The sequence below is a fragment of the Ranitomeya variabilis genome, chromosome 6 (assembly GCF_051348905.1).
Source record: "Ranitomeya variabilis isolate aRanVar5 chromosome 6, aRanVar5.hap1, whole genome shotgun sequence".
Taxonomy (NCBI): domain Eukaryota; kingdom Metazoa; phylum Chordata; class Amphibia; order Anura; family Dendrobatidae; genus Ranitomeya; species Ranitomeya variabilis.
Window position 1 is genome coordinate 132677562 of NC_135237.1, and position 16439 is coordinate 132694000.

At 41.1% G+C, this 16439-nt stretch overlaps 1 protein-coding gene across 1 annotated transcript in view; it reads left to right on the forward strand.

Annotated features, from left to right (window-relative positions):
- LOC143783231 (collagen alpha-4(VI) chain-like) overlaps positions 1-16439 on the forward strand; it is a 307945-nt gene that overhangs the window by 248647 nt on the left and 42859 nt on the right. Inside the window, exons 39-41 of the mRNA XM_077271649.1 lie at positions 1029-1110; positions 3091-3254; positions 15715-15891. Coding sequence (XP_077127764.1) covers positions 1029-1110; positions 3091-3254; positions 15715-15891 — 423 coding nt within the window. The remainder of the gene's footprint in view (positions 1-1028; positions 1111-3090; positions 3255-15714; positions 15892-16439) is intronic.

Here is a 16439-nt window from a genome sequence, read left to right on the forward strand (position 1 = left end):
GCTCTCTGGTGGTAATGATCTTACTGCCGATCAGAGCCGTCGGTGGTTCTCGCGCTGTCACACAGATGACTGTGTGGGAATCTGAACCCGAACAGTAACACAGACTTCCTAGAGATGTCCATGTTTGGTGTCCATGCACGAACACTAGGTGTTCGATACGGTCCACGAACTTTACTGTTTGGGTTCGCCCATCTCTAATCCTTATCATCCTATTGCAGCATATCATAAACAATTTAAGACAAAAAAAATGAAAAAAAAAAAAATTAAATAGAAAAACCACTGGGAAGGTCATGTGGCGTTTTCAAAAGCAAAATACCGTGTATTGGGCTGTGGTCTCCTCCACATCACAGATTGGTGATATGCCAATGCCAAAGAGCGTATCAATGATCTTACCGCCAATCAGAGCCCATGTTTACCACGCTGTCGGCAGAGGACGGCATGGCAATCAATTGATGTTCCGGCCTCTCATTCATCTGAATAGGGTTCGGGTACTGTTCTGGTACCCGAACCAAATATTGTTTTTAGATGTTCTGCCAAATGCTCTGGGTCCGAACATTCATGGTTCGCCCATCAAAGCATAATGAATTATACACTTTTAGGAAATATTAATATTAATTAAGAATGAAACTCCTTCTATGTGTCTTCCATTGGACTTGATATTCAAGGGATTGTGACATACTTTTAAACAATTCTAAAAAAAAATATACACAAAGTTGTATAAGTAGAGAGTAAATATCAAAATAAAATCTTTATATCAAATTTGTAATTATAACTTTATTGTTTTTTACACAGAGGAATTTTCTAATTGGTTATCTCTGCTTTGTCCTTTGCTGTAGATTGTGTAAAATTCCAAAATAATTAACATTATATTGCTCAATAATTTCCAGTATATTGCAGTTCTGTGCCAGGAATAAGGCTTCACAAAGTATGAGATGTAGGTTTACTGTTAAGGAATTTAGCTTTATATTAAATGGGGCAATTTATTTTGTCCAATTCTGAAAAAGTTAATGACTGATTATTATTTTCAGATGACATAAACACCTACCCCTCTCCAGCTTTTCAAGGAGAATGTGAAGGTCGCGGGGACTCTGTTTTCTCTTTAACAGAAAGGTGTGTAATAGGATATTTAGACTTTTATGTGTAGTTTTTCATATACTGGTACTTAATTTCTCTTTTATATTTGTTATGGCAAATATTTTGCTATATTCTATGAGTCTTCATTCAGATGTGACGGGTTTGTTGTGGACTTTCTGGGTTGTTCTGCCAATACAAAAAATGTTGAAGAGTTTTAAAAGCCTCATCCACACATAGTGGACACAATGAAAAATTTAGGGCATGATAGAGATTTTATAAATTGATACCATGCCCAATATGTTAGAATTACATTTTCACCTTTGATTTCCCTCTTTCAGTACAGAGGGTAACATTCTTCACCATTCTGTATCATAAAAATAAATCCTGAGTTCTGCTGTGGTTTTGCTGGATTCACAGCAAAGTCCCTCATAGAAAAAAAAAGTGTACTATTTTTGTAAAAATAATGGCAGAACTTTGCAACAAAACCTCAACACACAAACACAGCTATACTGTAGATAATCTGCTATGTCTTACATGAATGGATGTTATCATGTTCCTTGTCAGTGAAGCATATTTGTAGGCAACATGGCACTCACACCATAAAAAATAGCATATCTTTACATTAACTACAGAGCAGTTTTATTACTGAAACTAACACGTCAGGGGAACTTGCAGATCTTCTTCATGGACAAGAAGACCTGTTATTATTGCATGTGGAGATTAAAAAAATGCTGTTGCACCTGGTTTTGCTTAAAAAGGCTGATGATTGGCTATGATTTTATATAGCTTTGGCTGCATGTTTTTTCCACATTTTTGCCATATTTTCTTTAAAAAAATGCTTCACAGAATTGCACAGCCACGCAGTAATGGTTGATTGTAGTTTCTAAAGAAAATTGTGTACAAGACAAAAAACTTGAATTTTTTGTAGGTGGCCTGATTTTAATACCAATCACATGGTCTCAGACGCCTTAATTCCCCTGTCATTTCAACATAAACAGCGAGTTCCCTCCCCTCTCAGTGTTGGTTATGTGATTAAGGAGGCTGGTTTTCTATCTCAGGTGATTAGCAAAGCCAGCCTCCTTATCTGTATCTGCATTAGGCTTAATTGAGAAAGAGCTCGGCTTAGCTAATAATCTTAGTCAGACAGCGACAGCCAGCATCCATAAAGATTTCACAATTAAAGTACATTAGTAAGTTTGATTTATTTCCATTTGGAATCCAATGAAAACTGTTAGTGTCTTTGAACAACCCATTTAGTTGCATCATGGTTGTATATGTGATTAAGCACATATTTTAGTGTAGAACAACTTAATATTAATCGTCATTTTACATTTTTTTCCTTAAATGGACAGTATGCGCAAAAATAAGAAACCTTGTAATATACAGTATCTTATTAGAAAAATCAGCTCCCTTCTCCTCTCTCAAAATTCTCAATTTTCCCATTAATAAAATAGGTGATGACAGTTGGTGCTTATAAAGTTCTATGGAGAATAGTAACTCATTTCAGGAGACTATGCAGCCGAATGTCTGTCTGCCTCCATCTGCTGCCCTCCCGACTCGATGCATTTTTAAAAGCACCAACTGCCATCTCAGTAATGGGAAAATGTGCCCTCACTAAGTATAGGATTAATAGATTTTACCAATGAATTGTGAGTGGAAGATCAATCTAGGAAGTGAAAGGAGCATTTTTTCTGATAAGATATATTACATAGTTGATTGTTTTTCATGTGTACTATTGATTCAATAATTAATATTATGGTTACCCTTTAATAAAATGTGATATTTATATTTAGTTTAGTGGCCATACTGAGTAAAAACATAATATGTATATCTGCTGAAGTTGCCTATCTAGAAGGCCTTCCCAAATTACAGAGCACATCTGTAATGTCATTTTATTTTTAATTTTCTATAAATGCTTTAAACTGAATTAATAGTCATAAAATTCTATTACATGGAGTAAAATGGTGGCAAAATATAAATCATGCAGTAATAAAAGCTGTTTGGATATTTTTAAAGTGTGGTGTATGAAGAGTTGGAGATTGAAACAACAGAAGAACCCGCAGAATATGCTGAAAGAGAGGTAGAATATAATTATGAAGAAGAAATGGACAACAATGATGACCTGAAATCCACTGAGGAAGCTTTGGTTGAAACCTCTCAGGAGGAGATCACAAGAGTTGGTATGATTTATCTCTGTGACTTCTAGTTATTGTTTGTCTACAGTTTGTACCATATGAAAGGCTGCGAGATGCAGACACATTATGGATTGTTCTAATTATTCTACATTTCCATCTAAAGGTTGTTAGAAATTATTTCCAGTCAAAAGAGAGTATCTAGAATTTTATCCAAAAAACGGGGTTTACTAATTTTTTGATGCTCAATAGTTCCATTGTGCCTTAAGGTACCTTCACACGAAGCGACGCTGCAGCGATAGCGACAACGATGCCGATCGCTGCAGCGTCACTGTTTGATCGCTGGGGAGCTGTCACACAGACCGCTCTCCAGCGACCAACGATGCCGAGGTCCCCGGGTAACCAGGGTAAACATCGGGTTACTAAGCGCAGGGCCGCGCTTAGTAACCCGATGTTTACCCTGGTTACCAGCGTAAAAGTAAAAAAAACAAACAGTACATGCTCACCTGCGCGTCCCCCGGCGTCTGCTTCCTGACACTGACTGAGCTCCGGCCCTAACAGCACAGCGGTGACGTCACCGCTGTGCTTTTACTTTCACTTTAGGGCCGGCGCTCAGTAAGTGTCAGGAAGCAGACGCCGGGGGACGCGCAGGTGAGCATGTACTGTTTGTTTTTTTTACTTTTACGCTGGTAACCAGGGTAAACATCGGGTTACTAAGCGCGGCCCTGCGCTTGGTAACCCGATGTTTACCCTGGTTACCAGTGTAAAACATCGCTGGTATCGTTGCTTTTGCTTTCAAACACAACGATACACGGCGATCGGACGACCAAATAAAGTTCTGGACTTTATTCAGCGACCAGCGACATCACAGCAGGATCCTGATCGCTGCTGCGTGTCAAACGAAACGATATCGCTAGCCAGGACGCTGCAACGTCACGGATCGCTAGCGATATCGTTACAAAGTCGTTTCGTGTGAAGGTACCTTTAGTCTCTTCATGTTTAGTCCTCTGATGATCACTGGAGTAACGTTTAGCTATTGTCCATTTTAGCGCCTTGGTCTTTTGCTCTATTATCAAAGTATGAACATGTTCCAGAAATCTAAAAAATATACCAGAGTGCTGGGGACAGTTACTGGATCCTCCTATTCTTTAGAACTGCAATAAATTGGTGAAGGAATACATGGCCATTGTGAAGGGGACACCACAAAGTGCATGACAATTAAGACAATATCAACAGTTCAGCAATTTTATACTATCAATTGTACAATGCGTCACTTGCATTATTTATTAGGTCTTATTTACCGTGCTGCTTGAAAGTTTGTCAACCCTTCAGAATTCTCCACATTATTTCATAAATTTGTCCTAAAACTACATCAGATTTTTACTTAAGTTCTAAAAGTAGACAGAGTGAGTCAAATCAAAGAATAAAATGTAATTGACTTAAATATTAGTCCTATTGGATGTCAGGGTAGCGAATGGCCAGCTGAAGGCCCTCATGGCTGCTATATGTGTCCTCCTGTGAAGCCCAGACTGTGGATGGGCTTCATAAGAGAATGTACTTTGGCTCAATACAATTGTAATGCAGTATATAGAATGAGCGATCAGTAAGTCTCCTGAAGGGACAAAAAATAAAGAAAAAAAAGAATAAAAGAAAAAAAATTCTGCCATCTCCTATCTCAGTAATCGGAAAGTCTGCCTTCACTGAATACAGATTTTACCACAGAATTGAGAATTTTGATAATGACTGATCAATTTTTGCAGAGAGAGAAGCAAATTTTTTAAATATGATATATTACAAAGTTGTTTATTTTCATGTGTCCTATTGATTTATGAAAGTGTGCTATTGATTTTTGAAGGAAAAATTAAACTGGTGGTTATGCTTTAAAAGAAAATATAAGATAAAAGAAAGACCAATAGAGCAAAAATGGCGAATGGACTAGTCAGGAAGGGTTTAAGGTTAACTTTAAACTAGGGGACAATCCATTTCATTTTTTCATATTATAGAATAGATAATTCTAACATAAATTTTTCAAAATCATAGAACATTATAATTTTCGTGCCAGAAAATGTAGCTGTCATCTCCCCCTTGTAACACCAAAGTTGATGTTTCTTAGTCATGCACTTCCAAAGAAACAGTCTAGATAATTGCACTTTCTCTGTCAGGGCACTTCTGCAGAATCCTTCTCCCAGATTACTAATTTGTCATCTGGAATTTTAGGATTTATCGTTCAACTATTGGATCAATTTAATCTCTCTGGGATATGGTTATTTCAGCTGTTCATTCTTACTGAAGTAATTGAAGAATGATACATTGTAACAATTTGTTCTTACGGTATATATTTGTTTTGCATATAATGAAAAAAAATCCTACAGTAATAACATCCATGTTTCTGCTGCTTTCATTCCATGGATGTTATGAATGTGACACTTGTGGACATGATTCTTCTATTATTGCTATATATTTGACAGTGTTGCTATTTTATTGATGCTTTGTATTATATCATGCATTACACAAGACTCCAAAATTAGCAAAAGTGAAGTCTTGAGCTGTCCCTTTAGGTCTTGTACTATACATAACCTTGCAAAAAGACACGTTTGGGGGGACAACATGTTCCTATAACTGTTTATATGGGTAATTGTTTTGCAGTACTCAATGGAAAAAACAGCCAAGGTGTTTCCTAGTAATGTTTAATGGCTGTAATTGTGCAGGAGGGGAAAAACTAATATACAAACTGGAGCTGCCCTAAAAACCACCTGGTTTTGTATGAAGCAGATTTTTAAAACGTAGTTTTATTTTTAGGAACATCTCACTGCAATAACGACTAATGAAGTTGTACAGGTCAGGTGCTTCTCACAAAATTAGAATATCATGAAAAAGTTATTTTATTTCAGTTCTTCAATATAAAAAGTGAAACTCATGTATTATATAGAGTCATTACAGAGTGATCTATTTCAAGTGTTTATTTCTGTTAATGTTGATGATTATGGCTTACAGCCAATGAAAACCCAAAAGTCATTATCTCAGTAAATTAGAATAATTAAAAAACCTGCAAAGGCTTCCTAAGCATTTAAAAAGATCCCTTTCCCTTAGTCTGTTTCAGTAGGCTCTACAAACATGGGGAAGACTGCTGACTTGACAGATGTCCAAAATGCAGTTATTGACACACTCTACAAGGAGGGTAAACCACAAAAGGTCATTGCTAAAGAAGCTGGCTGTTCACAGAGTGCTGTATCCAAGCATATTAATGGAAAGTTGAGTAAAAGGAAAAAAGTGTGGTAGAAAAAAGTGCACAAGCAACCGGGATAACCACAGCCTAGAAAGGATTGTTAAGAAAAAGCCATTAAAAAATTGGGGGAGATTCACAAGGAGAGGCCTCTAAGCCCCTAAGTAAAGGACAAAACAGAAAGGTATTCCAATAGTAAAGTGGGCACCACATCACAAAATTAGGGTGCCAATCTCCGCTGTTAGATAGGCCGTCAAACTCTAGGGCCTACTAGGGGGAGTGTTAGGTTTATTGTACTACCTCCCAGAGACCCCTGCCTGGATTCCCTTTATATCCCTATAGGGTGTTTTATATATATTGTGTAATATGATTCCCCGACCAGATCTTTTACCTATATTTTCTCATAAACGCTGGAGCCAGACTCTGCTTCTTGCTGCCTGCAGATTAAGCAGCATGAAGCTGTAATATGGATTACATTGATACCTTTGGTGAAGAAATCTTATTTGTTATTATTTTTAATCATCATTTAAAGTGTTCTGCTAGCTTTCAGTGCACAGGGGTTGGACTGTGCATGGGGTCTTCTCCTCCCTGTCTGTGACTCCCCAGCAGCTCCGCCTGCCTCCGATCTGTGAATGACAGGTCACAGCTGAGATTTCAAACAGCAGAGGCAGGTCATTCATTGCCTGGAGAATGGAGTTCAAATGGTGTTTAAAAAACAGCGCTGATTTTGCCACCAAAGATATCAGTTTAATCTGTATTACAGCACCAAAACAGCAATGTCTTTACATTACAAAATTGTGCTGTCACGTTCTCTTTAAAGGGCTGTAGAAGCAAATTAAAGCTTTACTGAACAATCTCAGCACCCTAAACACTTATAACTTGCATCCAGCATGTATTACTGAGAAGGACACATCCACAAGTATAAAACTAGGAACAGATTGAAATCTTCACATACCATGGGCTGAAATGATAAAGTAATGAAGACTTAAAGTAGAAAGAAAACATTTTCTCAATGTCATAGGTGTATAGAGCCTTTTTGCATTTTTCTAACCAGTCTTTTTTAAAAGGGGTTGTCTAAGGCTACTTTCACACTAGCGTCGGGAACAACCCGTCGCTGTGCGTCGGGCCGAGGTTCCCGACGCTAGCGTGGTCTCCGCCGCACAACGGGGGCAGCGGATGCATTTTTCCCACGCATCCGCTGCCCCATTGTGAGGTGCGGGGAAGTGCGGGGAGGTGGGGGCGGAGTTCCGGCCGCGCATGCGCGGTCGGAAAAAGCGGACCGTCGGGAGCAAAAAACGTTACATGTAACGTTTTTTTCTCCCAACGGTCCGCTACCACACGCCCAAGCGTCGCAAAACGGACGCGACGTTTTGCAATGCGTCGCAAATGCGTCGCTAATGTTAGTCTATGACGAAAAAACGTATCCAGCAAGAACTTTTGCTGGATGCGTATTTTCGGCAAAACCACGCATTTGCGACGTATTGCAGTTAACGCTAGTGTGAAAGTAGCCTAAGACAATGGAAAAGCTGCACACGGGCAGCAATACATGTAAAATAGTGAAATAAGATATACTCACCATTTTACTCCTGGTAGCCCCAGTGCCGCATTCCATAAGCTCCCTGTTTATATTGGCTGCAGAGAATACAGCACGTATATATACCCAATGTATGTGACATCTGCAGCCAAACAATAACCACAGATGAACACCGGAAAAGGACATTTATTTATTTTTTTTATTTCAAGAGAAATGTCTAGCAGGGATTTTCTCCTGGCTCCCATTACAAACCATTTTTAAAAAGTGTCCAGAATCCATCTCATGTCACCGTAAGAAGGAAAAATTATATACTGTATTTTACTTTCTCTTTCACCCACATTAGTTGGGTGACACACATTGTAATGGAAATGGCTTATGTTTCAGTCTTATACATACTGTTAGGACCAATAAAATGTACATAAGGCTAAGTTCTAGTGATGAGCGAGTGTACTCGTTGCTCGAGTATTTGTAAGTGCTCGGAGATTTCGTTTTCGTTGCCTCAGCGGCATGATTTACAGCTGATAGACAGCTTGATTACATGTGGGGATTCCCTAGCAAATAGACAACCCCCACATGTACTCAGGCTGGTTAGCAGATGTAAATCATGCAGCTGCATCAACAACAACTAAATCTCCGAGCACTTACAAATACTCGGAGACCACCGAGCATGCTCGGGAAAACCAGAGCAACGAGTACACTCGCTCATTACTGCTAAGTTCACATTAGAGTATCTGTGGGCAAAGTATCATCTGCATGCGCAAATGCATGCCAAAACGCATTTAAACGCATCTTATGCATGACACACAAAAAAACGCTGCGTGTGCATGCATTTGTATGCGTTTTTGCATGCGTTTGCATTGTTTATGCTCATGCGTTCGATATTTCCTAGGGAAAAGGGCTGTGCGGACAATGCTTTTCCCGTAGAATTTTGGATCTAGAATTTTACAGGTGGTGAAATCATTTTCTGGACATGCTCAGTCTAAAGTACGTATGCGCATCGAACGCATGCGTACGCATGTCCTTGCATACCAATGCGTTCTCATAGACAGTAATGCGTTGTTTTGATGCACTCATCCGCATGCGCATGCCTGCGCATATTTGACGCCTCAAAGAGTGCAACATGTTGTGTTCGGTGGGCATCGCGAAACGACTCACGCGGACGCATCTGCATACAAACTGATGCTAATGCATATCCCTGCGTACACAATGTTAAATATAGGTACCCAAGAAGCATGCGGATCTTTATGCAGGCCTACGCTGCGCACAGATACGCTAATGTGAACCCGGCATAAGTGTACAGTATGTGTGCTTTTCCAATAGTGAATGCATTGTGTAAATTCAACCATGATAGTGACTGATAAATAATTAACCCATTCATGCTTAAGAAAATTACATTTTATTCCAAATTTTGCATTTTTTGGTCATTTCAGTCATCTAATTGTATTTATTTTGAGGGACAGGGGATGCTTACTACACTTGGTCAGAGAATTGAAAACATATTTTTAAGTTTATTTAATAATAATATTATCAAGATGTATTGTACTTCGGAAGCTATGGCCACACTATCAGTATTTAGTCAGTATTTCACATCAGTATTTGTAAGCCAAAACCAGGAGAGGGTAGATATACAATAGTGGTGATGTGTTTCTATTATACTGTTTCTTTGTTTGTTTCTCTCCCAGTTTTGGCTTACACATACTGATGCCAAATACTGATCACATACTGAACATATGAACGTGGCCTTAGATTAACTTCCATGTCTTTAAACCAGGAGCACACTCCAGCCAGTCAGCTTCCTGATTACTAGGGCGGAAGCTCCAAATTGATTGACAGTTCAGGTCAGGGGCATCGTTGACCTTCTAGCCCGACCTGTGTGCTCTTAATGCTGCTGTAAGACACAGCTTTGCCATTGCAGCATCGGAAACACAGTGGCACTAAATGTGACCATAATCCGAAGCGAGCAGCGCTCAAACAGTCCTGGTCAGCGTCAGAGCAATGCTTTCGGAAAGAAATTTTAAACACTGCACATTTGCCCACTGAGGCAAGAGAACAGAGGTGTCTGGTCAGCGAGCCACAGACGATAAAAAATAAAATTTGCAATATAAGGGGAACAGAAGAAAATTTTCATAAACAGAAAGTTACAAAAAGAACTATCTAACGAAAGCCATCAATGCAGATATTAATAATAATAACTACCCTTTAGCAGACTCTATCATTTGGGGAGATATGCCACTAAGTGCTCCTTGTAACAACTCAAATTCAATTTCTCATCTTTCAGGGGCACCGTTCCCCTTTTTTTTGCACCAATTTAGACACATCCCACACTGTGTTTTAAAGTGAAAAAAGGGAAAATGAATTATTTTCATTCTATTAGACGGTGAATCTGGATATGGTATTACTTCTGCATGAATTAGTACAACTTTTTGTGTTTCTTGTTGCATGTGGGTGTACAGTATATGGCACAAACTAGTTAAGCAACACTATGTGGGCTATGTAGTTACGATCTTAAAACTACGATCCCACAATGAGTTTTTGGTGAGTTTTTTACACTGCGGATTTTAAAAAAGCCTAGTAAGATATTTTACATAATGGGTGCAGGATTGGTGCTGAAAATGTGCAACATCAAAAACTCACCAAATGCTCATTGTGGGAATGTAGCCATAAGGGGTTGTCGGGGCATAATGAAACTTCACACAGGAACAGGATATGTAAAAATTTACAAATTCAGTCATACTCATCCACCAGCAACCTTGGACAGCACAGAGACAGGAAGTGGTGATGACACCATTCCAACAGTCCCCAAATCTCTGTATCTTGTGATTGGCTGCAGCAGTCAAGTGACTTTGAGTAACGCATCATGATATAGCATCCATCTGGCAGCTGCAGCTAATCACAGGCCTTAGCGGTCCAGCAGCTGGTAGAATGATGGCTGTTATGACCCCAATGGCAGAGGGTCTCAGGAATAAATACCAAGTCTGCAAACATAAAAAACCAGCTCATAGGGCAGTGGTAACTGGGCTGACCATATATCTAATCCTAGCACCACAAATAGAAGTAGCCGGGGAACGTGCCTACGTAGGTTCTAGACGTCTCGCGCCAGCCGGAGAACTAACTAACCCTAGAAGGGAAAAGAAAGACCTTTCTTGCCTCCAGAGAAAAGACCCCCAAAGTTGGATACAAGCCCCCAACAAACAATAACGGTGAGGCAAGAGGAAAAGACAAACATAAGAATGAGCTAGGTATTTAGCAAAGAGAGGCCCACTAGCTAATAGCAGAATATAGTAAGATATCTTATATGGTCAGCAAAAACCCTATTAAAATATCCACGCTGGATATTCAAGAACCTCCGAACCGTCTAACGGCCGGGGGGAGAACACCAGCCCCCTAGAGCTTCCAGCAAGGTCAGAAATCACATTTAGTACAAGCTGGACAAAAATAGCAGCAAAGCAAGTAACTCAAAAAACAAAGAAGCAGGACTTAGCTTAATTATGCAAGAGCCAGGACCAGCAGACAGGAGCAACAGAAGGATCTGATTACAACGATGCCAGGCACTGGACTAAGGATCCAGGAAGTTTATATAGTGACACCCCTGGACTAACGACCCAGGTGAGTGCCAAACTGAAGAAAGACAATTCCAGAGTCATATCACTAGTGACCACAAGAGGGAGCCAAAAAGTCTAATTCACAACAGTACCCCCCCCTTAAGGAGGGGTCACCGAACCCTCACCAAGACCACCAGGACGATCAGGATGAGCAGCGTGAAAGGCACGAACCAAATCGGCCGCATGCACATCAGAGGCAACCACCCAGGAATTATCCTCCTGACCATAGCCCTTCCACTTGACCAGATACTGAAGCCTCCGCCTGGAGAGACGAGAATCCAAGATCTTCTCCACCACGTACTCCAACTCGCCCTCAACCAACACCGGAGCAGGAGGCTCAACAGAAGGAACCACAGGTACAACGTACCGCCGCAACAAAGACCTATGGAACACGTTGTGAATGGCAAATGACACCGGAAGATCCAAGCGAAAGGACACAGGATTAAGGATTTCCAATATCTTGTAAGGACCGATGAAGCGAGGCTTAAATTTAGGAGAGGAGACCTTCATAGGAACAAATCGAGAAGACAGCCATACCAAATCCCCAACACGAAGTCGGGGACCCACACCGCGGCGGCGGTTGGCAAAACGCTGAGCCTTCTCTTGTGACAACTTTAAGTTGTCCACCACATGATTCCAGATCTGCTGCAACCTATCCACCACAGAATCTACCCCAGGACAGTCAGAAGGCTCCACATGTCCCGAGGAAAAACGAGGATGGAAACCAGAGTTACAAAAAAATGGCAAAACCAATGTAGCGGAACTAGCCTGATTATTAAGGGCAAACTCAGCCAACGGCAAGAAGGTCACCCAATCATCCTGATCCGCAGAAACAAAACACCTCAAATAAGCCTTCAGAGTCTGATTAGTTCGCTCCATTTGTTTATTAGTCTGAGGATGAAAGGCAGACGAAAACGACAACTCAATGCCCATCCTAGCACAAAAGGATCGCCAGAACCTGGAAACAAACTGGGATCCTCTGTCAGACACAATATTCTCAGGAATGCCGTGTAAACGAACCACATTCTGAAAGAACACAGGAACCAGATCGAAAGAGGAAGGCAGCTTAGGCAAAGGCACCAAATGGACCATCTTAGAAAAGCGATCACATACCACCCAGATGACAGACATGCCCTGAGACACCGGGAGATCTGAAATAAAATCCATGGAAATGTGTGTCCAAGGCCTCTTCGGGACAGGCAAGGGCAAGAGCAACCCGCTGGCACGAGAACAGCAAGGCTTAGCTCGAGCACAAGTCCCACAGGACTGCACAAACAACCGCACATCCCGTGACAAGGAAGGCCACCAAAAGGACCTAGCCACCAGATCTCTGGTGCCAAAAATTCCCGGATGCCCTGCCAACACCGAGGAATGAACCTCGGAAATGACTCTGCTGGTCCACTTATCAGGAACAAACAGTCTGTCAGGTGGACAAGAATCAGGTCTACCAGCCTGAAATCTCTGCAACACACGTCGCAAATCCGGAGAAATGGCTGACAAGATAACTCCCTCTTTAAGAATACCAACCGGTTCTGCGACTCCCGGAGAGTCAGGCACAAAGCTCCTTGAAAGAGCATCAGCCTTCACATTCTTTGAACCTGGTAAATACGAGACCACAAAGTCAAAACGGGAGAAAAACAATGACCAGCGGGCCTGTCTAGGATTCAGGCGTTTAGCAGACTCGAGATACATCAAATTTTTGTGATCAGTCAAGACCACCACACGATGCTTAGCACCCTCGAGCCAATGACGCCACTCCTCAAATGCCCACTTCATGGCCAACAACTCCCGATTGCCAACATCATAATTCTGCTCAGCAGGCAAAAACTTCCTCGAGAAAAAGGCACAAGGTCTCATCACAGAGCAACCAGGGCCTCTCTGCGACAAAACGGCCCCTGCCCCAATCTCAGAAGCATCCACTTCAACCTGAAAGGGAAGTGAGACATCAGGCTGGCACAAAACAGGCGCCGAAGTAAACCGGCGCTTCAACTCCTGGAAAGCCTCCACGGCTGCAGGAGCCCAGTTAGCAACATCAGAACCTTTCTTGGTCATATCCGTCAAAGGTTTAACAATGCTAGAAAAATTAGCAATAAAACGACGGTAGAAGTTAGCAAAACCCAAGAACTTCTGAAGACTCTTAACGGACGTGGGTTGAGTCCAATCATGAATAGCTCGGACCTTGACTGGGTCCATCTCCACCGCAGAAGGGGAAAAAATAAACCCCAAAAAGGGAACCTTCTGTACTCCAAAGAGACACTTTGAGCCCTTAACAAATAAAGCATTCTCACGCAAAACCTGAAACACCATCCTGACCTGCTCCACATGCGAGTCCCAGTCATCAGAAAAAAACAGAATATCATCGAGATAAACGATCATAAATCTATCCAGATACTTCCGGAAAATATCATGCATAAAGGACTGAAACACTGAAGGAGCATTAGAGAGCCCAAAAGGCATCACCAAGTACTCAAAATGACCTTCGGGCGTATTAAATGCGGTTTTCCATTCATCTCCTCGCTTAATGCGCACAAGGTTGTATGCACCACGAAGATCTATCTTGGTGAACCACCTTTAATTCGGGCAAACAAGTCTGACAACAAAGGCAAAGGATACTGAAATCTAACAGTGATTTTATTCAAAAGCCGATAGTCAATACAAGGTCTCAAAGATCCATCCTTCTTGGCCACAAAAAAGAATCCCGCACCAAGAGGGGAAGAGGAAGGACGGATATGTCCCTTCTCCAGAGATTCCTTGATATACGAACGCATTGCGGTATGCTCAGGTACAGACAGATTAAATAGTCTTCCCTTAGGAAATTTGCTACCTGGAATCAAATCTATGGCACAGTCACAGTCCCTATGAGGAGGCAAAGCACTGGACCTGGACTCGCTGAACACATCCTGATAATCAGACAAATACTCAGGAACTTCCGAAGGAGTAGAGGAAGCAATAGACACCGTTAGTAGGCCCTAATAACCACCAATTTTATAAAAAAAAAGAAAAAAAAAAAATCTCAGAATTTCCTTTCTTATTATCCCACTTCTGCAATGCATTAAACATTCAATATTGGCCTGGCATACTGTTATGACCCCAATGGCAGAGGGTCTCAGGAATAAATACCAAGTCTGCAAACATAAAAAACCAGCTCATAGGGCAGTGGTAACTGGGCTGACCATATATCTAATCCTAGCACCACAAATAGAAGTAGCCGGGGAACGTGCCTACGTAGGTTCTAGACGTCTCGCGCCAGCCGGAGAACTAACTAACCCTAGAAGGGAAAAGAAAGACCTTTCTTGCCTCCAGAGAAAAGACCCCCAAAGTTGGATACAAGCCCCCAACAAACAATAACGGTGAGGCAAGAGGAAAAGACAAACATAAGAATGAGCTAGGTATTTAGCAAAGAGAGGCCCACTAGCTAATAGCAGAATATAGTAAGATAACTTATATGGTCAGCAAAAACCCTATTAAAATATCCACGCTGGATATTCAAGAACCCCCGAACCGTCTAACGGCCGGGGGGAGAACACCAGCCCCCTAGAGCTTCCAGCAAGGTCAGAAATCACATTTAGTACAAGCTGGACAAAAATAGAAGCAAAGCAAGTAACTCAAAAAACAAAGAAGCAGGACTTAGCTTAATTATGCAAGAGCCAGGACCAGCAGACAGGAGCAACAGAAGGATCTGATTACAACGATGCCAGGCACTGGACTAAGGATCCAGGAAGTTTATATAGCGACACCCCTGGACTAACGACCCAGGTGAGTGCCAAACTGAAGAAAGACAATCCCAGAGTCATATCACTAGTGACCACAAGAGGGAGCCAAAAAGTCTAATTCACAACAGATGGCATCACTGCTTCCTGTCTCTGACCATGGAGTGACTTGCGCTGGATCCAGATTGGTGCTGGTCGGTGAGTATGACTGCATGTATAATTTTTTACATAGCCTGTCTCTTGGGCAAAGTTTTACTTTGCCTGAACAAATCCTTCAACATAAAGCATGGCTATTGCATGAATATTTCCTTGATCCATGAATTGCTGCATGACAGTTTCAGCATAGCATATATTATTTAGCTTTTCAGCATAGCTGTCCATGGAATTAGACAGAAAGAATACATATAAAGCAAACTTATCTGTATCCTGTATGTTTTAGTTGCAGAGAAGTGCTTGCTGGTTGTTAATCAAGGCACAATGTGCCGGGATGTCCAACGCATGTGGTACTATATAAAGGATATTGATGCATGCTCCCACTTCTGGTATGGAGGTTGTGATGGCAATGGAAACAGATTTAGCACTGAGAATGAGTGTCTACATGCATGCTCAACCAAACGTAAGTTGTTTTTAGACTAAAAAAAGAACATATATGAAGTTGAAGTAGGCTTTGCCAAGGAGATTTTTAGGCCGTCATCCAAAATAGACATAAAACAGTTAAATGAGAAGTGCTAAAGCCTGGAATGGAAACACTGTAAATTAACGCCTCATTGAGATCCAAACATGGAAACAATATAAGCCAGTGTTAGAGCTAAACTGTTCAATGGAAAGACCATAACTAGGACATTTCTTTTCCAGCTCAATATCTGGATGTCATTGTAAAGCGTTGACCCATTTCCTTAAGATTAGATCAGTTTTAGAGACTTTGTATTCATGTCTGTGTCGTTTTCTGTGGGCTTTTATGTGGTTTTGTCTTATCAGTTGTCCACATGCTAATGATGTGATCTCTTGGTGTCTGGCTGCCTCATTAGTCTTTGAATTTCTGTCTTACTGTCTTCTGTGTTTTGCATACTGATGGTTATTATTCCCCTCCTTTCTCTAGAATGTTAAAGTAGTCTCCAATATGTCTGCATGTTGCTTCCAGTAAACTAAGTGATACTGTCACGG